Source organism: Panthera tigris, chromosome B4, assembly GCF_018350195.1.
Source record: "Panthera tigris isolate Pti1 chromosome B4, P.tigris_Pti1_mat1.1, whole genome shotgun sequence".
NCBI lineage: Eukaryota > Metazoa > Chordata > Mammalia > Carnivora > Felidae > Panthera > Panthera tigris.
The window spans coordinates 55,018,778-55,045,849 of record NC_056666.1 but is presented as its reverse complement, the minus strand read 5'-3'; the positions used below and the strand labels follow the sequence as shown (position 1 = coordinate 55,045,849).

At 37.9% G+C, this 27,072-nt stretch overlaps 1 protein-coding gene across 1 annotated transcript; it reads right to left on the bottom strand.

Annotated features, from left to right (window-relative positions):
• Positions 1–235: 235 nt before the first annotated feature.
• On the bottom strand, positions 236–18,587 carry CMAS (cytidine monophosphate N-acetylneuraminic acid synthetase). The gene is made up of 8 exons (XM_042991914.1): positions 18,222–18,587; positions 13,047–13,189; positions 12,745–12,900; positions 7,365–7,498; positions 5,569–5,663; positions 5,030–5,201; positions 4,083–4,236; positions 236–825 (listed from the first exon to the last, which is right to left on the bottom strand). The coding sequence occupies exons 1-8, from the start codon at positions 18,479–18,481 to the stop codon at positions 635–637; spliced, it is 1,305 nt and encodes a 434-aa protein (XP_042847848.1). The 5' UTR covers positions 18,482–18,587; the 3' UTR covers positions 236–634.
• Between the last annotated feature and the right edge of the window lie 8,485 nt (positions 18,588–27,072).

Genomic DNA, 27,072 nt, shown 5'->3' with positions numbered 1-27,072 from the left:
GTAACTGCAAATGGTTTGCTCCAAACCAATATACAATCTTCACAAATATATGAATTTTTTTGGATATCTCTATTTGCATGTAGTGCACACTATACGTATACATACCTAAAGTACGATCAGATGCTTTATCCCAGGTGTTTAGTGGCTTGTTTCTCGTGCCGATTGCATGGTCAGTGTTTAAAGGAAATCATGGAATGTTTGGCAAGTCTCCTCTATAGCAACAAGACAGTTTTCATCAAGTTTGTGAAATGTAATTTTATTAACTAATAGAAGGGCATGTCTTACCAGACACACTGTCCCCAAATAAATAAAATCTCCGCATCATTAAAAGCACACAAACACACAGTTTTACAGGGTACAATACAAAGTCAATTTTGATGATATTCTTACTTGCATTTACTAAAAATCTGAGAAAGATTGTATTAATCTCTAAATAATTATCTTGCATAAGGAGAAAAGTAGAGCACAATTATTTCAGAATGTTTTGGAGTGACAATTTGCTTTAAAATATATTAAGATACATCACAGTTCAAATCACACTCTCTGTAACATTACAACATGGAATTGTACTTAATCAAAAATAAAAGTGGCTGAAGAAGGCTGTATACTTTCTTTCCTAACATTACAGTAATTTCTATTTTTGGCATGAGTTAATAACCTTTTCCATTAGTAGGAAAATGTGCTCTGCAAACTCTCGGAGGGCACCGCGGCCACCATTACATTTGCAAATATATCCAACAGCCTTCTGGGCGGTGGAACAGGCATCAGCGGGCACGCCACTTAGGCCCACTTTCTTCAGGCACTCCTCATCAGACACTTCATTTCCTATTGAGTAAAAGAAACACCGGTTGAATATTCAAGGAGACAAAGAATACTCTTTCTGTTAATGCAAAAAAGCAACCAGTCAGTAATTCTGGTAACTTAAATAAGACCTCAAGCACTCATGTAAGAATACCATGGGTGCGGTGGAACAAATATGTTCAAGTATTTACAAGCGTAATTGAGGTCTAAGGTTTTTCTTAAGCACTTCAAAATAAATTCTTACCTGTTAAAAAAAGAATGGCCTATAATTTCTGATTGCCATGCACATTAGAATTACTAGAAATTCTATACACAAATTATGAATTAAATTTTTTAAAAAAATCCTAAACACATGCAAGAACCCCAAGTTCATGTGGAATACTTTTCGATGTTTTGGACTATTTATCGATATTTTTCTCTTTTCTCCACTCCTTCGTTTTTAGAGAGAGAGGGCTAAGGAATTCCTAGACATCATGTTTTACCCCAAAACTCTTCAGCATCTATCTCTAATACATAAGTATATATTTCTCTAACAGATAAGTATATATTTTTAAAAAGTGACACAGTATCATCAAACTAACAATACCAACAATTCCTTAGTATCATCTAGTAACTTGGTATGTGTTCAAATATCCCCAGTTGTCTCAAATTTTCTTATAGTTGATTTGTTTCAATCGGAAGCCAAAGTCCACATACTGCATTTTGTTGATATGTATTTTTACATACTTTTAATCTATAATAGTTCCCTCTGATTTGTACATCACTCATTTTTTAAATTAAAAAAAAATGTTTATTTATTTTTGAGACAGAGAGATGAGCATGAGTGGGGGAGGAGCAGAAAGAGAGGGAGACACAGAATCCGAGGCAGGCTCCAGGCTCCAGGCTCCGAGCTGTCAGCACAGAGCCCAACACAGGGCTTGAACCCATGGACTGTCAGATCATGACCTGAGTCTAAGTCAGACACTTAACCGACTGAGCCACCCAGGTACCCCTGTACATCACTCATTTGTTGAAGAATTACCATCACACTGACAAAACTACATCCTTTCTCAACCTGCCCGCTCTTCTCTCTCTCTTTCTTTTGTATTGACATGATGAATTTCACAGACTCCCAGTACGTTAGATTCACCATTCTGAGTACAATTATTACTACATCCAACTACACTAATAAAATGCTGGTTAAAAAAGAGTTTACTTGTTTTAAATCTGTTCCACATTTACCTATTGAAATTTTAAAAGTTATTAAATATGTTGAAATCTGAATTTTTTCACTGAAAGATGAAGAAAATTAAAGTTAGCATTTCTTTGCATAGTGTAACCCTTCAAACAAAGATGTATTTATTAAAATTTACTTATATAAGTGTTGATATTTTTAAGGAATATGTTTCTATACATTTATGTGACCTATACAAAATAGTGCTCTGATTTTAAAATTAAAATTTGGAGTCCATTCTCTGTTTTCTTGTTTTCTAACCTCTGTTTTTTATAGTTTTTTTTTAATGTTACATAAGTAATGCATTTTCTTGGTAGTAACATTTTTTTAAAATAAAGGCATAAAACAAATCAGTATCATCCTACTTACCAGTATTTATGGATAATCACTATATTATCACATATATAATTCCACAATTTACTCACATAAATGATACACACTGTTATTACTATCTGCAGGTACTGTAATAGGCATTCTATATTATCTTCAATTTTCTTCCCAATGGCCTTATAAAGTTTGATTTGTGTTTATGTTATATATTATATATTATAAATAGAAAACCAAGGCTTAGAGAAGCTCACTTAAGGTCATGCAGATAATAAGATATATCTAGAATCTGTTATATGTTCCACTAAAATTGTTTTCTTCTTACAAAAACTGGATCATTTTCTATCAAGGATTCTGTAGTATTCTGCTCCACTGAATCGTCACATGTGCTTCAAAGGCCATTCCTGAAGTCCTCAGATAACATGCTCCCACAGCATTTCTGTGTTTCTTCTTTAGAGGCCCATATTACCCTTGTAAATATTTATTTCTTACATGGCTTATGTTATATGTATTTTAATAACTTGTCATCAGTAATATCTAAAATTAGACATTTGACTGCACGCTCTGTAGGCAGTAAGTCCCAGCAACCAATCAAGCCTGCACATGGTATATTTAATAAATGCCGAAGTGAAAATTTTGTGACATCATATCCATTTGCATTATGCACTATTCCATTTTGTGCATATTCTATTTTTGCAGGGTATTTAAGTGGGGTTTTTTTTTTTCCTCCACTATTGGCACATTTGTCCAATTTCCTTCCTAGATTTGGAATTTAAGGGTTAACAGTAGATATATTTGAAAAGAGCAAAACTTATCCATGGTATTCTATATGTTAGGATAGGATAGGTATCTCATATTCCTATGTTAGGAATCCGATAAGTACTTTACCCAGATTATTTCATTGGTTCTTACAATAATAGATCTATGACATAGGTACTCTTGGCATTTCCAGTTTGCAGGTGAGGAAGTTAAGGCTTACTTTACCAAAACTGACTAGTCAGCAGTGTGGTCTGACTCCAAAGCATGTGCTAGTAATCATTCTACTAGGATACACTTGATATATACTATCAAACAAACCTCTAGAAAGATTGTCCCAATTCAAAATTTTTTTTTTAATGTTTATTTATTTTTGAGACAGAGAGAGACAGAGCATGAATGGGGGAGGGTCAGAGAGAGAGGGAGACACAGAATCGGAAGCAGGCTCCAGGCTCTGAGCTGTCAGCACAGAGCCCGACGCGGGGCTCGGACTCACAGACCGTGAGATCATGACCTGAGCCGAAGTCGGACGCTTAACCGACTGAGCCCCCCAGGCGCCCCAAGATTGTCCCAATTTAATACTTTCCTTGGTAGTGTAAGAGAGTTCCTATTTCTCTAGAACTATGCCAATCTTGGGAATTTTCTTTCTTAGTTCTTTATTTCTTTAAAGTTTTTTTAAGTTTCTTTACTTTGGAGAGAAAGAGAGAGACAGAGCATGAGCAGGGAGGGGCAGAGAGAAAGGGAGACACAGAATTCGAAGCAGGCTCCAGGCTCTGAGCTGTCAGCACAGAGCCAGACACGGGGCTCAAACTCATGAACTGCAAGATCATGACCTGAGTCAAAGTTGGACATTTAACCAACTGAGCCACCCAGGCACCCCATTATTTCTCTATTTCTAAAAAAAAAAAAAAAAACAAAAAAACAAAAAAACCCAAAAAACAAACCCCTAGCCCACTTTATCACGGCTGAATAATAAGACACCAACCAAGATACGCCACTTCTTTCCAGCACAGTCCCATTTCTTTTCTCCATTCATCCAGAACTGCTAGCTTGTCTGGTACATTGACTTCCATTTTGCAATCCAGTTTTAAGGAAGAGAGTGTCTGCTTTGAACAGGCCCTTTCTGAGATTAACCTCACCTTAAAAGAAAAAAGAAAGAGAGAAAGGAGGGCAAAATGAGAAAATAAAGAAATCAACTATTTCATAATAAAATAACACCAGGTAAATAATACAAGTCACAAACGAGTAGTCTCCTGAAAGACCAATTAAGTAAAATCAACAGATATTTTAAAATGATGAATCTTTACAACATTGTATTTCTAATAGTCTAATTAAGACACTGTTTACAGTGGAAAGGATCCTATCTGTTGGTTAAAAAAATGTAACATACATTGTCTGACACTAATTTAAGATTCTCCTGTAATTCGATTTACCCAGAGGAAAGTCTATAACTTGTCTCTTGTGCTGCTTAGGAACACATATGAAAGATTTCTAGTAAATCTTACTAGAAACTATTTTAGCTTTCATTTTTACAAATATACTAAATATTAAATTATTTTGAATTCAAATTTATCAATCATAAGAATAGGTTACATCTTAAAAATCCACAAGATATTTGTTTTTTTTTTAATGCTGATAACTTACTTTTTCTGAAATTTTTCTTAGTGAAAGATCCTATGGGAATTACTAGATAGCTCCTATTTAAAAATAATATGTTTATACTTACTGAATAAATACAAAATATTATTTGTTGATTGACAAATTTCTAATTTTATTCACCTAAAAGTATGATAATTTTCTAGTCATGTGAAGGCTAAATTTCAGATATTTTAATAGATAATACTAAAAATTTAAATTTCTTATTTTCCTCACACGTTCTTTGACCCTGAATCATCATCTTAAAAAACATCACTATATTCAGGGAGCACATACCTCAATACCACTTTTCTTTAATAAACTTATCCCAATAGCATCTTTTACATCATAAGATATTATTTCTTTTTGGTCTCCTGATACATAAATGTGGCCATTGGTGAGACATCCATCAATATTGCAAACCAAAAGTTTTATCTCCTTAAGCTTCTCTTTGCCAAAATAGCCATATCTAAAAGAAACCAAAATAGACCTCTGAGTACAAGTACAATACTAATTACTCCCTCTCAACTGGCTAATACCAGTAAACGTAATAACCATTCCCATTCATTCAAACATTACCCTTCACATGTACACTTCAGCTTCTAGTGCAAGAACTTTGAGTACAGTGGTCTAACCAGACCATGTGTTTCTCAAGTTACTGAATAAGCTAACTATAAGTATACTTTACGTGTAGATCTTCCTCACATGAACAAACTAATTGCAAAGATCCTAAAATGTCTGGAGTATCAGAAATTAGTGTCTAGAAGCACAACTCAACGTATCTACTAAAAATATGTCAGGGTCCAGTGCAAAGGCTATGCAAGTCTTGTTTTTACCTTAATACTCTCTGTTCTGCAATAGGCCAGTCAATATCCACATCTATGTCCACACTGTGCTCAGCTCGCATTTCGTAGTATGCCATTTTTCCACCCTAAAGATAGTATAAATGCCATGAGTACTGTTTTTAACGTTCGTTCACCATATCAGAAAGTTTCTTCTAATTAATGAATTCATTTCTATGATACTGACAAAAATAAACCCAGTGAAATCAGTGACTTACAATAAATAACTGTTTTCAGGGAAAAGCTTTTTGTTTCCTATATATTCAAACTATACACTATAATAGTGTTCAAATTCTATGTACACAGTGCAAGCTTCCCATTTTTCTTTAAGTAGATTTCTATTTTAAGACTGAATAAAGCAGAAATACCCATCTTCCAATATTCTGACCATGAGGAATTTTCTAGAAACCCCCTAACTGTATCCCCTTTTTCTGACAGTCTCTCCTGTCATCATCCAAAAGCAGCATAAACATTCTCAGAACTTATGTTCCAATTTGCAACTGAGTGGCAAGACAACGGAGGAAAAAGAACTGTAGTATCTATTGTACAGAATTGTCTTAGATCCCTGAACTACAGGGAGGGTAGACAATAACTGTCTGGATCACACCTGGACAAAGGGAGGGACAGTTTCCTGATTCTGGGATCTGGGGGCAGGAAGGGAGGCCTTTCCTATGACTGTGATAATTTGAATGTCAAAATCAATTACCGGGAAATTTCATTTTTTAGAATTCTCAGTCTCTTCATAAATCTTATGATGATGAGATACTTCATTGTTCTCTACCCTTTAGGAAAGGGTCAAAACACAGTCCACTTAGCAAAGAGTTTGGAAAGGGTGATATCTACCTGTGTCAAACCTAATTTTCCTGAGTACTCAAACTTAACTAAACAGTCTACAGTTTGCTTAGATACTGCCAGGAGACTGTTAAAAATACTTTTACCTCAGAGCATGAGTCACATTGGAATTTTTACTACAGAGAGAGTTTTTTAAATGCTGATTTTGAGTAACATAAGGACTTGAATCCAAATCCCAATAGTACCACTTACTACCTATTTATGCCCTGAGCCAAGTACTTCCTTTTCCAAGCAGCCATTCCCTCCTCTGTAAAACTGGGCAGGAATGTCTACTCTATTCCAGTGCTATGGAGATTACATGAGATAACCTATGTGTTTGGTATAGTCCTTGGCACACAGTAAGTGCTGAATAAATAACTGCTATTAACTAAAAGGAACAAATGGTATATGATGTAACCATGTAGGCTCTAAAGATATGAGAGACGTTCCCAACCCTTTATTTTAAAATGAGAGCAATGAGACTCAGAACAGATTAAAATGTACACTCAAAGCCACACAGTTAAAGAGAGAACTATAATCTGGCTTTCCTGACACCCAGGTTGGTGCACTTCCATATCTAATATATTTTTTGTTTTGTCTTCTTTTTGAAAGCAATAGATTTTTATTCAACTGTACAACCAATGTGACAGTAACCAAACCATGGATTAAAAACAGAGTTTGAATGGAATAAAATGAAGGTCGGGACACATATACAACATTTAATATTTGATTCGTTTCTCAGTTGTAGCAGAATTCCTTGCATATCTACTGAATGGACTCCAAAGATTACTTTAGTGTAAACCTACAGGATAAATGCCTCAGATAAATCTTATCAGTTATTTCCTTTCCTCTGGGGATTGATACTTTTCTTTATGAACTGTGCTGTAATTCTTCCTTAGAACTGAGGAGGTATATATACAAAATGATTTAAAAGATCTTTGCAAAATGAAGGCACAAACCTGTAAATAACCCATCTCTATCAAATGTCTTTTAGCAAAATAAAATGAGCCATTTTCATATAATTCTCCATCCCAGTCTTGTCGACGAGGTCGTTTAGCTGGATTCAAATTCAGAGGCTCAGTCACTTCACGAACTAAAAGCAAAAAGCTATAGTAAGTCTACATTCCGTTGAATACTGAATATTCATTTAGTAATTAAAAAAAAAAACCTGAAAATGTAAAATGTTTTTCTATCTTGATAAATAGCTAAATAGATTTTTTAAAGGAACAAAATCTCTAATAATGCTGAATGATTTATCTTTGCTAATTATATTTGATAATTATTAAACAATAATACGTAATAATTATAATTACTTTATACTACTTATTATCTAATCATAGAAAAATAAAGTATTTTATAAATGAACTCTGAATAATTGAGGTTTTAAGGCATTTATACAAATTAAATTTTCTGGGGGGCACCCAGGTGGCTCAGTTAAGCATCTGACTCGTGGTTTTGGCTCAGGTCATGATCTCACAGTTCCTGAGTTCGAGCCCTGCATCGGGCTCTGCACTCACAGCACAGAGTCTACTTAGGATTTTCTCTCTCCCTCTCTCTCAAAAATAAATAAATAAATATTTAAGAAAAAAAAAACTAATATAATATTCTGGGAGGACATCAAGGCAACCTTAAGGTAGCTTCAAAAGGGCTGAACTTGCCATAAAATATCCTTATTTATATTCGAGTGCTTTAATCTATTTCTCATTATTTGCTTCTATAGAAATACAATGTATGTGTTTATCTAATGTGGTTGAGAAGTTACTTTCATAGAATTATTATAGAAAACTGAAGATTTCCTCATTAAATTATTAATACTTTTATGTTGATAAAAATGTTTGTATATTACTCTTAGCAGAGTTAGAAAATATACTAAACATAACAATAAATACTATTTATTTATTCTTATCCTTGGTAATGAAGGCTCAGCAATATCAACAGCAGTGATTATAACATGATGTAACAGATGGAGCCCTCAGTACTGGGAAATAGGGATCCTCTTGCTTTTTCACTGTATTTTTCCCAAAACTGTGTTTATGGATGTGTAATGATATGCATCATGATTGTGAGCTTAATGCTGGTGATTCCTCAGAATCTTTCTTTACTTTTGGGTGTCATTATCTGTGTAACGGCTTTTAGAAACAACTTCCACTTACTTCCTTAACTAAACCATCCTCTGTTCAATTCTACCCCATCAGTGTTTGATATAATCTATGAAAAGTATTCAGCAAATATACATTGGATAGCTAGCTACATATAGTATAGTTTTATAGGCAGCGTATAAATAGCAATGAATATGGCTCCCTCTCCTCTCTTGGAGTGTGAAGTCTGGTGGTGGAGACAGGCAATAAACAGACTAGAGAATTCAAGTGGCACTCTGAAGAAAAGCAATGAGGGGGCAAGTCTTTCTTAAGTGAACAAGGATCAGTGGCTGTTTTCTCCCTAGGGATGTTTGCGGACTCTGAAGAAGTGAGAAAGATCAAGCTTGGCATAAGCAGAGGAGCCCTACTGGGGTAAGGAGAACCCAGAGGTTTGTCATGGCCCTTTGGACTAGAATCATAGATTGTCTTCTGTAGGATCCCAAACACAGAGCTAGTTCTTCCTACCCAATTACTCCCCTACAGGACTTCTGCTGAGTGTACTGCGGCACAAGAAGCTAGGGATGGGTTGCAAGGCTGGGCTTAGAGGTTTTGTGGTGCTTAGATCCTAAGGTCCTGGTAGCATGGGGTTATTACTAGCAATACATACAAGATCATCTCCTGGCAAGATACCTGCACTAAGAGGTAAAGGGAAATTAATTGAATCCAGCACAACTCCTAACTGGATCAAAGTGACTAGCTCCATATTCCATCTGCCTGATAGAAGAAAGGGTGTGTCCTTTCGGAGGAAAATAATATATTCAGTTGACCTTTGAACAATGCCGGGGCTGGGGCACCAACCCCCCACATGATTGAAAATCCACATACAACTTTTGATTCTCCCAAAACTTAGCTACTAAGAGCTTACTGTTTACCAGAAGCTGTACCAATAACATAAAGAGTCAATTAACCCATATTCTGTTTATGTATTGTACTGTTAAAATAAGCTAGAGAAAAGAAAATGCTATTAAGAAACTCATAAGGAAGAGAAAATACATTTACAGTATTGTACTGTATTTATTGGAAAATATCTGTGTATAAGTGGACCTGTGCAATTCAAACTTGTGTTGTTCAAGGGTCAACTGTACTCCAGTCTCTATGTCAGGCATATGACAAAATTTGAGTCATGATGAAGAGGCACAAATACATTAGCCGTAATTAGAGAAAAACAGTTGTAGAAACAGAACTATAAATGACTCAGATGTTGGAACCTGCAATTGAGGATTTTCAAATAAATATCATAAATATGTTAATGGTATTAGAGGAAAAGATTGAAAAACAAAAAAAGATGGAGAATTTCAACTGAGAATGTAATCTCTAAAAAATAACTCCAATGTACATTCTATAAACATATAACTGAAATAATTCACTGGACAGGATTTACAGTGTACTACATAAGTCAGAAGAAATGATCAATGAACTCAAATATGTCAACATAAATTACTTAACATGAAGCACAGAGAGAAAATCAACAAACGATACAGAACAGACTGTGAGAGACCGGCTTAAAATTGTTTAAAATACACTTAAATCTGGGTCCCAGAAAGAAAGGAGAGAGAAAAATGTGGCAGAAGAAATATTTGGAGAGATAACGGCACAGAATTTTTGCAAACTGATGACAGATATCAACCTATAAACATGAGAAGGTTAAAAGAATTCTAAACAGAATAAACACACACACACACACACACACACACACACACACACACCACAGCAATACAAATTGAGAGTCAACTATGAAAAATTAAGATACAGAGAAAATCTTAAAAGCAGGGGAAAGGGAAAAAAGGGAAAAAAAGACATTATATTTAGAGAAACAATGATCAGAAAAACAGCTGATATCTTAAAAGAAACAATGGATGGTAGGAAATAATGAAATGACACGTTAAAGATGCATCTTCAAAGGGATAACATCTTACAAATGCAATCTTAAAATGCTGAAGGGAAAAAGGTAAATCAAAATTTTATATTCAATGAAAGTACCCTTTTAACATAAGGATGAATTATAGACATCTTTCAACAAACAAAAGCTGAAAGAAGCTGTTACTAACAGGTACACACAGTAAGATAGAAGCACAGATAAGTAGAAAGAAATGAAGAATAATAGAGAAAGATAAATATGCAGGTGGAGGTAAATGATAATTTTAAAATAATTTTTAAAATACCATTAATTGCTTAAAATACAACCACAATGTATTGTGCAGTTATAATATATAGAGAATTATATGTAACAATAATAGTACAAAACAGCAGGGGCTAAATAGAAATTTACTTTTGTAAGGTTTTTAATTATTTGTGAAAATACAAATTCAGGCAGGCTATAACAAACTGAGGGTACAAAGTGTAATCTCTAGAAGAGTGATGTTGAATAGAAATATAGCGTGAGCCGCATATATAATTTTAAATTTTCTAATGGCTACAGTTTAAAAAGAGTAAAAAGAAGCAAGCGAAATTAATTGTAATAGTATATTTAATTTAGCCCTATGTATCTAAAATGTTTTTTAACATGTAATTAATATAAGAATTATTAATGAGATGTTGCATATGCTTCTTTCATACTAATCCTAGAAATCTAGTATGTATTTTACACTTCATGCATATCTCAATTTGGACTAACCACACTCAAGTGCTGACAGTACGAGAGGCTACTATATTAGATGGTAAGGTTCTAGCATTAACAACAAAAAAAGATTACAAAAAGTTATACAATATGAAACAGAAGGATTTTTCAAATATTGATTAATCCAGGAGCATGTTTAGTAGTAGTGATTTAATAAACAAGGAACATAAGAACAGAATCATAAGAAATACCATTCTAGGTTAGAATCCTTGTTCTTAATAGCATTCTGTTTTACAGTGGTTCTAGGAAAATATATGACAAAGACAAAGCTCTTATCCCTAACATTCACGTCTCAGTGTTAAAAGATATTTATTAAAACATTTCTAATTTTCTTAAAAATACTTATGGATATATTTTATATGGCTTTGTCATCTATTTAATGTACATATTTCTTGAACTTCTTTAATCATATAGCATATGAATCTCAATATTCAGTTTAACACTGGGCTTCCTTGATTTGCTTCAAAAACTTGTTTTAAAGCTTTAATAGATTCTTCCTAGAAATTATTTCCTCAGAAATAAGAACTTCTGGGCCACCTGGGTGGCTCAGTCAGTTAAGCATCCGACTCTTGATTTTGGTTCAGGTCATGATCTCACATTTTGTGAGATCGAGCCCTGCATTGGGCTTTGTGCTGATGGTGTGGAACCTGCTTGGGATTCTCTCTCTACCGCTCCCCAACCTCAAAATAAATAAAGAAAAACATTTTTAAAAAAAAGAAGTAAGAATTTATGAGATTTGGTAAATAAGTTCAAAGTTTTATACATATAACTTAACATAGAACCTGGCACAGAGAAGATACTCAATAAACATATACTGAATGAAGTCAATCAGTAAGTATATTTACTGGTACATTTTATCGGTTTGGATAACATTCATATGTTGAGATAGAAGAGTCTTATTTTCAGCCCTTCTTTATCCTCTTGATTGCTCTGTTTTTGCACTGTCTCCAGTTTCACTGCATCTTCCTTACTATCTCCTTTAAGTTACACATGTTAGAGACAATTAGGCCAGCTTTCCTATATTCAACAAATGTCAGGGCACCTAACAGAAATCACACTGCCTTTCCTTACGCATGTTCCAACACTTCCCTATTTGTTGTTCATCCTATTCTTTATTGCATATTTTACTAGTTTATCTAGCTAGAAATCTGGCTCCAGCTAAATACTATGGAACTCTTCTTATACAGGAGTTACATATTTTGAGAAGTAATTCTACAATTCATTCTTAAGGTCCTCCAGAACTTTTTGGTTGATTTCTATTCCCATGATTCTAATATAATTTAGGAATTTACCAAGCAAGTCTAGGACAAAGAATTATTTCACATCTAGAAAAAAATGACATGCCTGCCTGCCTCAAAAGGCAAATAGTGTTAAAACGTCCATTTATAAAATGTTAAAGCAAAGAATTTGGTCTGTCTTGTTTCAATAATCACAAGACTTAGAACTGATTATAAATGTCATTGCCTACTACAGTTAAGAATCACGTGTTCTCTTTTACTGTTCCCCTCCTGCCTAAGGATTATTTACCTATGAAAAAGCTGATTCTCCACAAAAGCTAAAATAAAGACTGATATGACAGATTACCTCCTTTCTGAATTTCACTCCATCGAAACTGATGGCGTCGCACAACAGAGAAAACAGAATCGTATCCTTCTTCTCGAATCATTTCTGCAACTTTTTGAAGGTCAGTGGGATGTAAACACGGAGAAGTTGCTTGAATATTTCCCACAATGTCAACCTCTTAAAAAGACAAAACAAATGAAAAGAACATCAAAGTTCTTTGCGAGAAATAAAAGATCTTAAATTCAAATGTGAAAACAAGTCTTATGAAACAATTAGCAAGTTAGAAATTACATAACATCTTGAATAAACTATCAAATTCATACCATTATGATAATTAAGAAATTCTATGATGGCATCTAGTGAGGTAGAACTGTCTTTTGAAACTTCAGAACTTCTTCGATGAACTTGGGCACCAAATTGTTTGGCCACATTCTCAATTTCATCATGGTCTGTTGAAACCCACACACTGTATGGATATTAAAAAATAAATATAAAAAGCCAAATCATTAAAAGAAACCACTAAAGATAAAGAGGAGCTCTGCAACCCCAAAATACAGCTTACGTAATATGAGAATAGTTTTTATGCCATCAAAAAATAATTGCAGAGCTGAAGTATTATAAAATTTAAAGAATTATAAAGTATTTTGTATATAAACTTTAAATGTCTGAATAAAAATGCAGTATCTACTTTTAACATAGAGAAGGTGAAGGTATGATGAGAAGATGGTAAAGACAGTAAAAAGTGAACAGTACAACTTCACTTTACAACTTCAAAGGTCCAAATGTCTAATCTGTATGTATGAAAATAGCATCCCATATGTAGACTTAAAATACAATGATCATCATTTATTAAAGGGACTACGCAAGCAGATAATTTTCTTTTGGTTTAAGGGAATCAGAAGAGGGAGAGCAAAAAAGAAAGAATGAGAAAGTGAATAAAGAGGCCTAATAAAATTTAAAACCAGTACAGAGTAAAGCCTAATGCTAATGGCTTTAGCCTCAAATGAAGTCATACAACATCTAACAGGATGAACAGGAATATCAACCCTGAAGCCTACGTACATTATTTCAAATCATAAACTGCCATTTCATGGACACTACAGCACAGGCCTGTCATTAATCATAAATCCACACCCTAGAAATGAAACTTCATGTTTGTTTTTTTTCCCCAAGTATGTTAGGCAACATTTACAAAATCTATTCATTCTGAGGTTTACTAACACAGCACTGGACCACTGTTGAAAATCAGGCTCTTATAAACTCATCTCAAACAATAACTTTTTACTAACTGAAAAATTATCTCAGCATCTTCCTCAACTGCTAATTATCCAAATTTGTATGCAAAGTTAGTAACTTGGAAAGTATCGTTAACTTTGACTCTGTGCAGGCCAGAAAAATCTACCTCAATTACTACATCATGGTTTTGAACAAAATAATCTCCAAAGCGTCTTCCAGCCCTGAAAAACACAATCAGGCAGCTATAATTTTCTTCAATTCCTTCCTAGGGTAAATATTTGTCAAAGAAAGTAGAGGTCAGGGGCAGCAAGATTGCTCCAAACTTGGGACTGTAGCTTTAGAATAAATCAATTAAATCCAAATAAACACATTTTAACTGAGGTTCTAATACATTAAGCATACCAAGACAAATGAGTACCTGCTCACAAGAAACTCTTCAACCTGTTAAAGAAAGGGTCAGCCCAGGCCAAATCTGGCTCACAGCCTGCCTACTTCTGTTAATAAACTTTTAATGGAATACAGCTATGTTCATTCACTTATGTAATTTATGGCTATTTCCACAACACACAATAGCAGAACTGAGCAACAGAGACCATTCAACCTGCAAAGCCTAAATTATTTACCATGTGGCCCTTTACAGGAAAAGTTGGGTGGACCCCTGAAATAGAATAAAGCCACAATTCCATTAATTCTTCAAGGTCAAAGCATGCTAGTATTAGGAAGAATTCTGAAGATAATTACAACTTTCTCATTTTACAAGTAAGGTAACTGTGGCTCATGGAAGAGATGAAGATTGTAAAAACCCTCCATACAAGGGGAAAACGTCAAGGATGGATCACACACTATATAGAGATACTATTCTAAGGGCTGTGTATACCACTACCTCATTTAATTCCCTCAGCAAGCCTATGAAGCAGATAATAAAGTCCATTTTGCAAATGAGGAAACTGAGGCACAGATGTTAAGTGATTTACCCAAAGTTCCAGTTAACATGTGGTGAAGCTAGGAATTCAAATCTAGGGTCTACGACTGTACTTTGCTGCAATAGTGCACGCACTAAAGAAGGTATGAACAATGCTGCTATGTGCAGAAAACAAAGGCACAGTTACTTTCCATTGAGGGGATCAGCAAAAGCTTCACTAAGGACGTAGTGCTATTCCATTTTATTACCTTTTTAAACTTTCCAGATCCCTAGAAATGATGCCACATAGCAGACAGCTATGTGAACTAAACAGTAAAATCACATTATTATATAGTATTGTAAGTCTGAGAAGGCAGGAGTCAGATTATGCTCATTTTTCTGGTTAAGGAAAATACTGGTTTTATGTCTTCAAATTCTATTACTAGTACAGTAGCGGATACCATAGGTGGCTGGAAGTATAAAGTACCATTCCTATTGTCAAGATGATTATACTCTAGTCTAGATGTATTACATAAAACTGGTACAGAAAAAGTTCTCAGGAATCATTTATTCTTTCATGGAGTTTTGTACAAATGCATTTTAATAAGTGGAAACAGGAAAATCACTGCTTAATATATACATATATTTCCAATCATTTCGTAGCAAAATCCCCTATGTCTGCTATAATGGCTATCTGTTGGGTTTTGACTCCCACCATCTATTGCCCTTTGGTGATCATATTCCAATTTCTCTCTTGATGAAACTGTCACATGGTGCTTTAGGGGGGGCTCCATCACCGGCTCCAAGAGTGGAAGAGGCCCTAAACTGTACCAATACAAGCGCTGTTTTAGCCAAAGTGACTGGCTCAAGGATGACCCAAAGAGACTTTAAAGCTGCAAAGAGGGCAGCTCTTTTTGGCTGGACTGAAACCTGGAAGGATAGGAACAGTAAAATAAGGGGATAAACAAAGCTGGACACTAATGCAGATAAGGTCAGGTTTAATTTGTTAACGATGGCATAAACTAACTCAAATTCCTCCCAAACAAAGGCTGGAGACTTCTTAAAGGCGGGTGTGTTAAGGCAAAGGTATCGTGTCGGGGCTAAAGGAGGTCAGTCCATGTGACTAGACCATCTGGATTTGTCAACTGGTGCTTATCCAGATCAGAAGCACACTTCTAACTTTAGGATGGGCAGCAAGGTGCAAATTGAAGCAAGGTGCCCATCAAATTTAGGCCCTTAATTTTCCCACAGGGACTGGGAGGGAGTGAGAGTTACCTACTGGGATGTTTGCATTTCAAAGAGATAGCTCTCAGGTCCTTGAGGAAACAGTTTTGGATGGTAGATTTACTTTGTGAAGCATGGTGAAGAGGGCTGTAACTGAAAACTTTTCTAAAGTAATTGTTCTGAGAGGGGGTTCAGAGGCTCCCTGCCTGTCACCAGGTTGTCCCTGGAACAAACAGTAAATTCTCCTGGCAGCACTGAGTTTTCTCAGCCATCTTAAGGGGGTTGGGGGGCTGGGATCATCCATGGCCTTAAGCTGCTAGAAACCATACTAGAGTTCAAACAAGTTCTTCTGCGCCAAGTTGTTTTGAGGCACTCGGCATAGCCACCTGACACCATAAAGAGAGAGCCTATCCAGAAGAACCAAGAAACAGAAGATTCTGGTGATGGAGGGCACTGGCACCATTCCCTTACCTTGCTTGATTTGTCTTGAAACTATTTATCGACACCCAATATAGTATATATTGTTTGTATACCGCCTGTTTCTCATTATAATGCAAGCTCCCTGAGACTAGGGACTGAACCCACTGCTGCTAGTGTTACAACCTCTGCTTAAGGACACAGAACAGTGCCTGTCACTGTAGGTAGTCAATAAATATTTGCTGAATGAATAAAGCGTTCTTTGCCTTTGAATCTCATTGTACCTGAAACAAGCCTTACCTTTTGTTAAGCCAGGTTGAAAGGAGTTTCCTGACATGCTACCTAAGAGTTGTAAATGAGTTTTGTTCTTAATCTACTGTGAATGTAAGTTTTGATCTCTACTTCATTTCACAGAAATGGCATATCACTGTTGTCTGGATGCACCCTCTCTCAGTCCTCTTATTTTCCCCCAGTGTGCACTCTTTGTAGGGATGAAAAAATGTCCAAAGCCTGTGAGCTCCCCAATGACAAGAATCATGTCACTTCATCTTGGTGTTTCCTTAGGTGTCTATGGCAGAAATTAGGGCTCAGTAAATGTTTCCTGAATTGAACCAAATCCCCAAGTCCTTCCCTATCTCTGCTTTGCACACTTCCTACTACACTACTACATTAGTGTTATCATCTGGGTGCCTGCCCCTATTTACCTTGCTCCACCCAGGGCTTCGTTTGGATTAAAACATTAAGAAAATTCGTAAATTCTTACTTTGGGAGTATCTTTTTTTAAACAAGACTAGTTTAATGAAAATCATTTACCCACATATTAATGTGGGCAATTAATTTGCTCCAAAAACAATCATCTCTTTAAAAACCAAAAACCCAGGCATCAAAAAGTTAAAATAATTTACTTTCCACGGTAACAAACTGAAGCACAATTAGCGTGAACTTACTATGTGTAAACTCATTCCTGACACTGAATTCTATCTTCTTTTATGAATGACATCAGCTTGTAACTCCTGACCAAAATGGCATATGGTTATGGCTCTGAATGATGAACAATTAAAACTGTCTTTAGGGCAGAGAGGTTCCAAAGATATGATAAAAACCATTTAGAAGCATATCATAAAACAGCCTGCTGTACGTTTTCTCACTATCTCTTACCTATGTACAAATGTAGGTAGCTTTTTAGATTGTGCTGACTCACAGGCACATAGCTTGGAGTATTTTTCAAAGGTCAGAAAGACATCTCCAAGCTGAGCTTGAAACTCGAAAGCCTTGACACCTCACTCCATTCATGAACCCGATGCCTCCCTAATCGATCGGCACCAAGTGGTTATCAGAGGCTGAGCACCAGGGGAACCCCAATGGCCTCTGTCTACAAGAGTTCACATATTACCGCAGAGGTTTCATAGGGGTGGCCTCCTTTACCCTGTGAGTCAACCAGGGCGGCGGACACGGTTGAAAAGGGGAAATCTCCCCTTTTACTCAAGGCATTCTCAAGGGCAGGGACAGGAACTGTCCCAGGTCAAGACTATTAGCAGCTACGGAACAAGGAAGAAGCTGGAGCACTTCCTCCCTGGGCTCTCAACCGGAGCCCAGCCAGCCCGGATCTTGCACACCCCTTCTAATAACAATTGCCCTGGGAGCCCCAGCTCTGCCAGCGGCCCGGCTCCCCGTTCCGACCCCCACCCAGGCCGCGCCGCCCACTCTCGCACATGCGCACCTCTGGAAGACCCCCGAGTCCAGGGCCGCACGCAGGACCCAGCCAATAAGCGGGACCCCCGCCAGGTGCTTAATGTTCTTCAGGGGGATGCCCTTGCTGCCGCCCCGGGCCAGAATTAGGGCCGCCAGGTGCGGGGGCTTCTCCACACCTCGGCCCTGGCCTCCGCGGGAGTTGCGCTGCAGCTTCGGCGGCCGGCCCCGGGAGGGCCGCCCCCGCGGGTTGGAGACGGAGGTGGCGGCCCCCTTCTCCACCGAGTCCATCTTCCTCCCACGCCTTCTCCCCAGCTTCTCCACATCCGGGAGCTCTTCTCTCGCTACCTCAGCTCGGCGCCGCCCGATCTCCCCGCCCGACAACTCGCGGGGGTGGCTGTTCCTGGCCCCGCCTCCGCCAGGGGCCGCCCCTCGCGAGGCATGCCGGGAATTGTGGTCCGGGGCCACCTCGCCTGGATCCACAGGCCAAGGAGGCTCTGGCAGGGCGACCCCAAACACACGCCAGGCGGTGAGAGTTGAGAGATAACTGCAAAGAAGTTCAGCTTCTAGAGGGAGGGGGTTGATACTATACGGAGGTGTCTAAAATAGGCAACATAGATTATAGATTTATTGCTAAAGAACTTCCCCACTTAAGAACTGTAATAGGTTTCCCACTGCGCATTAAGATGCACCCTGACACAAATCAGTCTTGTATTTTAAAATTACGTTTTAAACATATATCTTTCTATGTTCCTGACTCTTTATTTCCAAGAGATCACCTCATCCGAATGTCCCACAGGCACCTTAAATTCAACGTGTAAAACCTCAACTCTCCATATGGGCTCAAACTGCTCCTACCTCTGCATTTTCTATCATCATCACTCAACATCTAGTATCAAAAGCTTGGAAATCAACCTTGACCATTCCCGTGCAATGTAGTAACAACCTATTCTTGGTGTTTTTGGTTGTTGTTATTTTTTGTTTTGTCTGCTAAACATCTTTTCCTTTTACACATTGTTACTTGCATTATCTGGTGGGGCTTTCACTCACATCCTCTGCATTGCAGCCGTGGGTGTGTGACCTGAGCTGGTCAATATAGTATCTCATCTGCCTGACTTAGCTGTGGTCTAGGGAGGGGCATGTGACCAAGCAGAGCCCATTGGAATCCTTCCCAGAGACTCTGGAGAGGAAAGGATTTTTCTCTTGCTGAGTTTTCGGGTACTAAGAACACTATAACTCTGACTCCTCAGGGCAGGATGAGGGAGGGAGAGTGGGGGGGTTGCTGTTCTGAAATGGGCTGAGAGACAGATGTTCACACAGAAGAAAGCAGGGCCAAAACATGCAGGGAGAAGAGAGAAAGAGCCCCGATGGTATCATTTAGACCTCTTGATCCACCAAGAAGTTCAAAACCATGTATACACATGCACACACAATCTCTTTTTTATAGATTTTTGGGAAAGTGTTTCTGACCTAACACACATTTTGTTTTTCACCACTTTGCAAGCCTGAATCTAGAAATACAAAGAATCTCCTTGTCTCATAGAGACTAACATATCCAGAAGGAATGGGAAGTGGTATTGCTGTTTCTTATCAAGGGGGGTAAAAAGGCCTTTGTGCTTCTCAGGTCTTGACTCTTTCTGAAAGGGAGACAACAAGCCTCTAGTGTTTTAGGTCTTAGGAGGGGCACTGGAAACTTCACTTCTCTTTGGCTGTGAGGTGGCTGATGGACTAACGCTTCCAGGGACTGGTTCTGGGAGAAGGTGCTACACTGGCAAATGTGGGGAAGGATGGCTATGAATATATCAGTGCATGCCTGGAGAGAGGATATAGGCTCCAAGAACCATCCCAGAAGTCTAGGCCAAATGGTCAATTTGCCCCCACTCACTGGCTCTTTGAATAGAACCCTTGCAGTTATTGTGCTTCAGAGACACCAACTGATTTTTTTTTTTTTTTTTTTTTTTTGGTAACCATGTGAGGAGGACATCTACTGCTTTTTACACACCACAACTCTTTTTCCTTTCCACCTCAATAACAACCTTAGTTCCCACTACCGATACAGCTGACATTCTCCACAGTAATTCTCTAGGGTTCCATAAACCCTACTGGGCCTCCAGCACCACAGTAGTTTGACTCCTGTGACACATTGGTGTCCTCCAAAGTGGAGACATGACAGGTGCCACTGATGTTACTTATCAAAGGGATTGCAGCAATTCGCATAAATGCTGTGAGAGCGTGGACTACTCCAGGAAGACTGTTCCTTCTTTGTAATGGCATCTAGAATACTGTGTGAGTCAGAGTATGTGTTCAGTAAATGTCAGGGAACTGCATTTCGTATTACTTTCCCAGTCTCTGCCCACACATTCTTTTGTTTATAGTTGCAGTCTTATGATAATAAAGCATTTTGTGTTCTTTGTATTGTTACAGTACAATTTTGGTTAGACTTCAGAAGTGGCTGATTTCAATCTTGAGAGAGAGAGCAAGACAGCGAAAGCATGGTAGTAAAAGTGGAATATAATTCCTCTAGTTCCATATATGGCACATGGAAGTATGATAAATATTTTTTTCAGGGGCACCTGGGTGGTTCAGTCAGTTGAGCATCCTACTCTTGATTTCAGCTCAGGTCATGGTTCAAGCCTTGCACTGGGCTCTGCACTGACAGTGCACAGCCTGCTTGAAATTCTCTCTCTGCCCCTCCTCCACTTGCACGCACTCTCTCTCTCTCAAAAATAAATAAACATTTTTTTAAAAAATATATTTTTCAGTAAAATTAGAGAATGCTTATTTAATGTATTTTTCTGTCTAATCAATAGGCATAAAGTTTTAGTTAAGCAAGATGAATAAACTCTAGAGATCTGCTCTACAACATTGTACGTATAGTCAACAATAATGTATCATACACTCAAAAATTTAAGACAATAGATCTCAGGTTAAGTATTTTTATCGCAATACAATAACTTTTTTTTTAAGAGAAAGAATGACTTACCAGGGGAAAAAATGTTAGCTTGCCTTTAGATTAGTGTGGAGGAATAAAAATAAACAACCCTCAAAGCAAATATTCGGATTCATCCTTCCCTTAGAGATGAGTGTGAAGTGTTGTTGCCAAATAATAATTCATTCATATTTATAGTGAAAGAACATATTTTTATATTAACTCTTGTTTTATGGTTCTGTATGTGAACATAATGCACAGAGGAGTCCTTTCATTCATTACTTGTTCACATTCATTGCATTCTGTAAGGTGGGTGTTGTGCTGGACTTTAGAAATACCAAAGCAAGAAGACCAAGACACAGAGCTTAGAATTCTGATGGGAAGACAGGCAAACCCTGTAGAGTGTGGTTTGTATAGTGAAGGAAGTGCATGTGCTGAGGTAGGCCAAGAAGTATTTAGGTGAGAATGAGATTTTTCTTGGCTAAGATAACTCTTGAAATACTGTTAAAGCAGAAGAATGTTCTATGCTGAGGGAACAGCATTGTGGGAGGCACAGAGGAATGAAAGAGCATTATAAATGGGGAAACTTTAAGTAGGTCACTATAATTGGAGCGATGATGCTTGCTGGTTAGTGGCAAAACATGCAGGGTGGCTGGGTCGCTCAGTCAGTTAAGTGTCTGACTCTTGGTTTTGGCTCAGTTCATGATCTGACAGTTCATGAGTTCAAGCCCTGCATCTGTCTCTGTGCCGATGGTGGAGGGCCTGCTTGGGATCCTCTCTTTGCCTCTCTCCCACTCATTCTTTCTCTCTCAAAAACAAAAAACAGAAAACAAAAACAAAAACAAATGTGCAAGAAGAGACGAACACATGGACCCCATTACAGCACATCAAGGTATTATGGGCCAAGCTGTGCTAAGGAATTGATAAAGAGCAGGGATATGACATAAATGACTTTGTTCATTCTTTCAACAAATCATTATTGCATGACTGCTGTGTGTCAGGTACTTTTCTGGACATTCGAAAAACAAACTGAAGATGATGTAAAGAGTTTAATATCTGAATATATCTTAAAAGTATAACTAATATAATTTGCTGACAGACAGCAGGATGTTTGGCCTGACTGTTAGCAGGAGGGAGCTGTTATTAACTGAGATGGAAAAGACTATAAAAGGACCAATTTAAGAGAAAAATTAGGAATTCTGTTTTGTGTATGTCATTATGAAACGCATGTTAGACATCCAAGAGATATAAAAGTGGGCTACTGAATATATGGTCTGTAGTTCACAAGAGAGGTCTAAGGGATAAATGTAACTTTGGAGTTATCAGCATACAGTTATTCAAACCCATAATACTAGATGAGATGTAGCAGGTGATGGTAGATAGAAAAGACAAGGAACTAGATGAGATCAGGTAAAATGAAAAGTTGATAGAAAAGAAGTCCAAAGACTGAGCCTGGGGGACTTCTACCATGTAGAAGTTCAAGAAATGAAAAGGAGGCAAGAAATGAAAAGAATGGCCAAAATTTAGAAAGGTAACCAGTGTGGTAGCCTGGCATCAAAATGAGCAAAATTGTTGGAGGAAGAAAACGTGATCAATTATATCAAATGCCAGGATGATCACATAAACAGAGGCTGTTATATTTAGCAATGTGGAGTCATTAGTAATATTAAGGAAAGCAGGTCCACAGGCTTGGTTGTGGCAAACCCGCAACCAGAGTGGATGAAAGAGGAAATGGGAGGAGATAAGGCAGAGATTGTGAGTACAGGCAACTAAAGAATTTTGGGGTAAGGACAAAAGAGGAAAAGGGCAGGAGTGGAAGGGCTAAATGGGGTCAAAAGAGGCTTTTATTCCTTAAGAGGTGGGAAATAACAGCATCTTTGCATGGTGATAAGGGGAATTGGAAAAGGAAAAAAATATTGATGCAGAAGAAAGAGGGAAGAATTACTGCCTGTCCTTTGGTAGACCACAGGAGATGTGATCTAATTCTAGGTGGCAGGACTGGCTTTGGCTAATAGAAGAGAAGATGGACTTTAAGGGCACATGTTCCAGTGTGTGGGTTAATGTGGTACCAAAACCAGACAAGAGATCATAGGAAAAGTACAGACCAATATCCCATGTAAATATGGACACAAAAGTCTTCAAGAGAACTAGTGTATTAGTTTTCTATGGCTGCCCTAATAAATTACCACTAACGCGGTGGCTGAAAACAACAGAAATTTATTCTCTCACAGTACAGGAGGCCAGAGGTCTGAAATCAGTATCTCCGTGCTAAAATCATGGTGTCAGCAGGACAGGGCTCCTCTGGAGGCTCTAGGGGAGAAACCATTCCTCGCTTTTTCTAGTTTCTTTTTTTTTTTTAATTTTTTTTTTCAACATTTTTTATTTATTTTTGGGACAGAGAGAGACAGAGCATGAACGGGGGAGGGGCAGAGAGAGAGGGAGACACAGAAGGAAACAGGCTCCAGGCTCCGAGCCATCAGCCCAGAGCCTGACGCGGGGCTCGAACTCACGGACCGCGAGATCGTGACCTGGCTGAAGTCGGACGCTTAACCGACTGCGCCACCCAGGCGCCCCACTTTTTCTAGTTTCTGAAGGCAGCTTGAATTCTTCACCTTGTGGCTGCATCACCCCAAACTTTGCCTCCATGGTTATATTATCTTCTCTTCTCCTGTTTGTAATCTCTCTCTGCCTCTTTCTTATTAGAACACTTATGACTGAATTTGGGGCCCACTCAGATAATCCTTGATAATCTTCTCATGTCAAGTCTTTAATTTAATCACACCTGGAAAGTCTTTGTCCTGTAAGATAACATCTCTCTGGGGCTGTCAGAGAATCCAACGTCTTAATTCCAGACTCATTCTTTCCCTCTGTTGAATTTTGTTTCAGGGGCCCAACTATCCCCTTTGAGAGTTCCCTCTCAGTCCCCCAGGCATGTGTATGTAAATGAACCCCCACCACAGACACTAGGTGAATTATTTTACCAGATGCTTCCTTCTGCCTCTGTGTAGGTTAGTTTAACTTGTATAAAAACTGTGGAAGGTATATCATGCACTATACCTAATCTGTACCATGGTGCCATCTAACAGCCAGGTATAAATTTAAGTTCTGGCTTAAGTGGGACCATTTTTTTTTTAATGCTAGAATTAATTGAGATATCATAAAAGTGCCTAGCCCAGAATCTAGCACATAATAAAAGATTGGTGAATGGTAGGACTCATTATAATTTTTTAATGTTGTTTAATCTCACCAGCAAGTGGGTAGGAATGAAGTCACACAAACATCTAAATCTAGCAGTCAGTCTCCAGGGATGAAAGAATCCAGTCCTGTAAGAATTCCCCTTTCTGGGGCGCCTGGGTGGCGCAGTCGGTTAAGCGTCCGACTTCAGCCAGGTCACGATCTCGCGGTCCGTGAGTTCGAGCCCCGCGTCAGGCTCTGGGCTGATGGCTCGGAGCCTGGAGCCTGTTTCCGATTCTGTGTCTCCCTCTCTCTCTGCCCCTCCCCCGTTCATGCTCTGTCTCTCTCTGTCCCAAAAATAAATAAAAAACGTTGAAAAAAATTAAAAAAAAAAAAAAAGAATTCCCCTTTCTGTTTGTATTTCTTTGAGTGTCTAAGGAATATATGCTCATGAAAATGAAATTCCTGGCTGTCATTTACAGTTGCAATTGCTAGAGACCTACAGCTCCTGGAGACTTTACTTCTATTGCTGGAGCAAAGGTAACACTTTGTAACTAGAGTTTTAATGTATAGATTTTTACTGAGTTATAATTACAATATATGTATGTTTTATATTCTGTTTTTGCTTATATATATTGCATTATAAACTCTTTAAACTTATTGTTAAGCATTATTTAAAAATCACTGTAAGTTGACAGAATATAATTTATTTCACAATCCCTTATTGCTGAAATTTTTATATAAGGTAATAATCCCTAGTAACTGCATATAAATTTGTAATTATGTAGGTGATAGTTCCTGGAACAGATTTCTAGAAATGAAATTACTTGATCAAAATGTACTGATTATCTTCCTTTGAATCCAAATTAAATTTCAGTGCTATCTGGGTATTCTGGCAACTATTACTAGTTATGTTTAAGTTATCTCTCGCTGTATAATAAACTAACCTAAAATATAGCAGCTTAAAACTACAAATACTTATATCTCACAGTTTCCAAGGGTCAAAGGGCTGGGTTCTATCTCAGAGTTTCTCATGAGGTTTCACTTAAGATCTCAAATGGAGCCACAGTCATCTCAGGCCTTGATAAGAGCTAGATAATGCAATTCCAACATGGTTCACCCACATGACTGTGGGCAGGCCTCAGTTTCTTGTGGGCTATTGGACCAAGGTCCTCAGGTCTTTGCTGACAAAGGCCAAAGGTCTCCCTCAGTTCCTTGCCACATGGATCTCTCCTTGGAGCAGCTCACAATATGGCAGCTGTTTTCCCCAGAGCAAGTGATTCAAGAGAGAGTGAGAAACAGAGCAACCAAGGTGGAAACGATAGTGTCTGTTAAAGGCCTAGTCTTTGAAATTGCACACTGTCACTTTTGTTCTTTTTTTTTTTTTTTTTTTTTTTTTTTTGTTAAAAGTGAGTCATTAAGTCCAGCCCACACTCAAGGGGAGGGAAACTGGACTCCAATTTTGGGGTGGCACATCAAAGAATTTGTAGGCATATTTTTAAAATCACCATAACCTAGGAGTTGGGCCATCCTTCCTTCCTCCCATTCCTTCTTCCTTCTCTCCTTCTTCCCTTCCTTCTTTCTTTTCTTCCTTACCCATTCTTTTTACTTGTTGAAGAAAAGAGGGTGTCCACCCTGACCTCAGATTCCTGAGAAGGATCCCCAGAAGACTAGATTAAAACTTCCAAATAGGCAAAAAATTGGTAGAATTTTCATAAGCCCATGATAGAACCAACATGGTCCTCAAATCATAGGAGTTCCCAGATAGTGTGATGACAGTGCCTGAAGGGGAGAAATTTCAACCATAGCCAGACCCTATTGCTGGCACATAACTCAGGATGCGCCTCCCTTGAGGAGAAGAGATAATAAGCAGTGTGAAAGAATCCTGAATAAGAGGGCTTCCACAGTAAACAAAATTGCTAACGGTTTGGTGTTTACGGCCTTGTAATTATTAAGATTTGAATTGGCATTTGATACCTCGAATGAACATATCCTTTTTTGAATTTAAATCAAATGATTAAACACACACATGGATTTGTTAATGCCAAGGAAATTACTCCAAAAAGCAGGGTGGAAAGGAACTGCAGAAAATAAACTTGAAAACTTCTGTGGAGCAAGCGAGAGAAAGTTTAATCTGCGGGGAAATGCCACTGTGGAAACTTGGATTATTTGTAAGACTTGAAGGACTCTCTGGACCTTTATCTGCCTCTCCCTGCCAAATTCATACTGATAACGATTTAGGAGGAGAAAGAAAGGGAGATGCCTCAGAATGCTGAGCTCAGAGTCAGGAAGGACTTTAGTTACTTCAGTCTTAGAGCTCTGTGGGAAGAGTTCATAGGGTATGGCCTGGAGGTAGTACAGCTGTTTGCGGTACTAAAAACAAAGTATCAGATCCTTACAGGCACACACAACCATTGTTCTGTGACTGGCGTAGGATAGAAGGTGGGGATGGGAGATGAAGCAGGTAAACTGTAACTGACAGAGGTGCCATCCTCTGTTACAGAGGATGTCAGGGCTGGATCCCTGGGTGGTTCAGTCTGTTAAGCATCTGACTCTTGATTTCAGCTCACGTTGTCATCTCGATGTTAGTGAGTTCCAGCCCCGTGCCAGGTTCTGTGCTGATAGTGCAGAGCCTCCTTGCGATTCTCTCTCCCTCTCTCTCTGCCCATTCTCTCTCTTAAAAATAAACAAATAAACTTAAAAAATTAAAAAAAAAAAAAAAGAATGTCAGGTGGGTCAGGAAGAAATCAGGATTTAGTGTTCCATAAAGCTATGGACC

What these genes read in the sequence shown, in the direction of transcription:
- CMAS (XM_042991914.1), bottom strand. Translation starts at nt 18,481, where the DNA reads ATGGACTCGGTGGAGAAGGGGGCCGCCACCTCCGTCTCCAACCCGCGG. An exon ending in GACTCGGGGGTCTTCCAGAG is followed by an intron (nt 13,190 to 18,221) that starts GTGCGCATGTGC and finishes ATATCCATACAG; the next exon opens with TGTGTGGGTTTCAACAGACC. An exon ending in TAGAGATGGGTTATTTACAG is followed by an intron (nt 5,664 to 7,364) that starts GTTTGTGCCTTC and finishes TACTATCTTTAG; the next exon opens with GGTGGAAAAATGGCATACTA.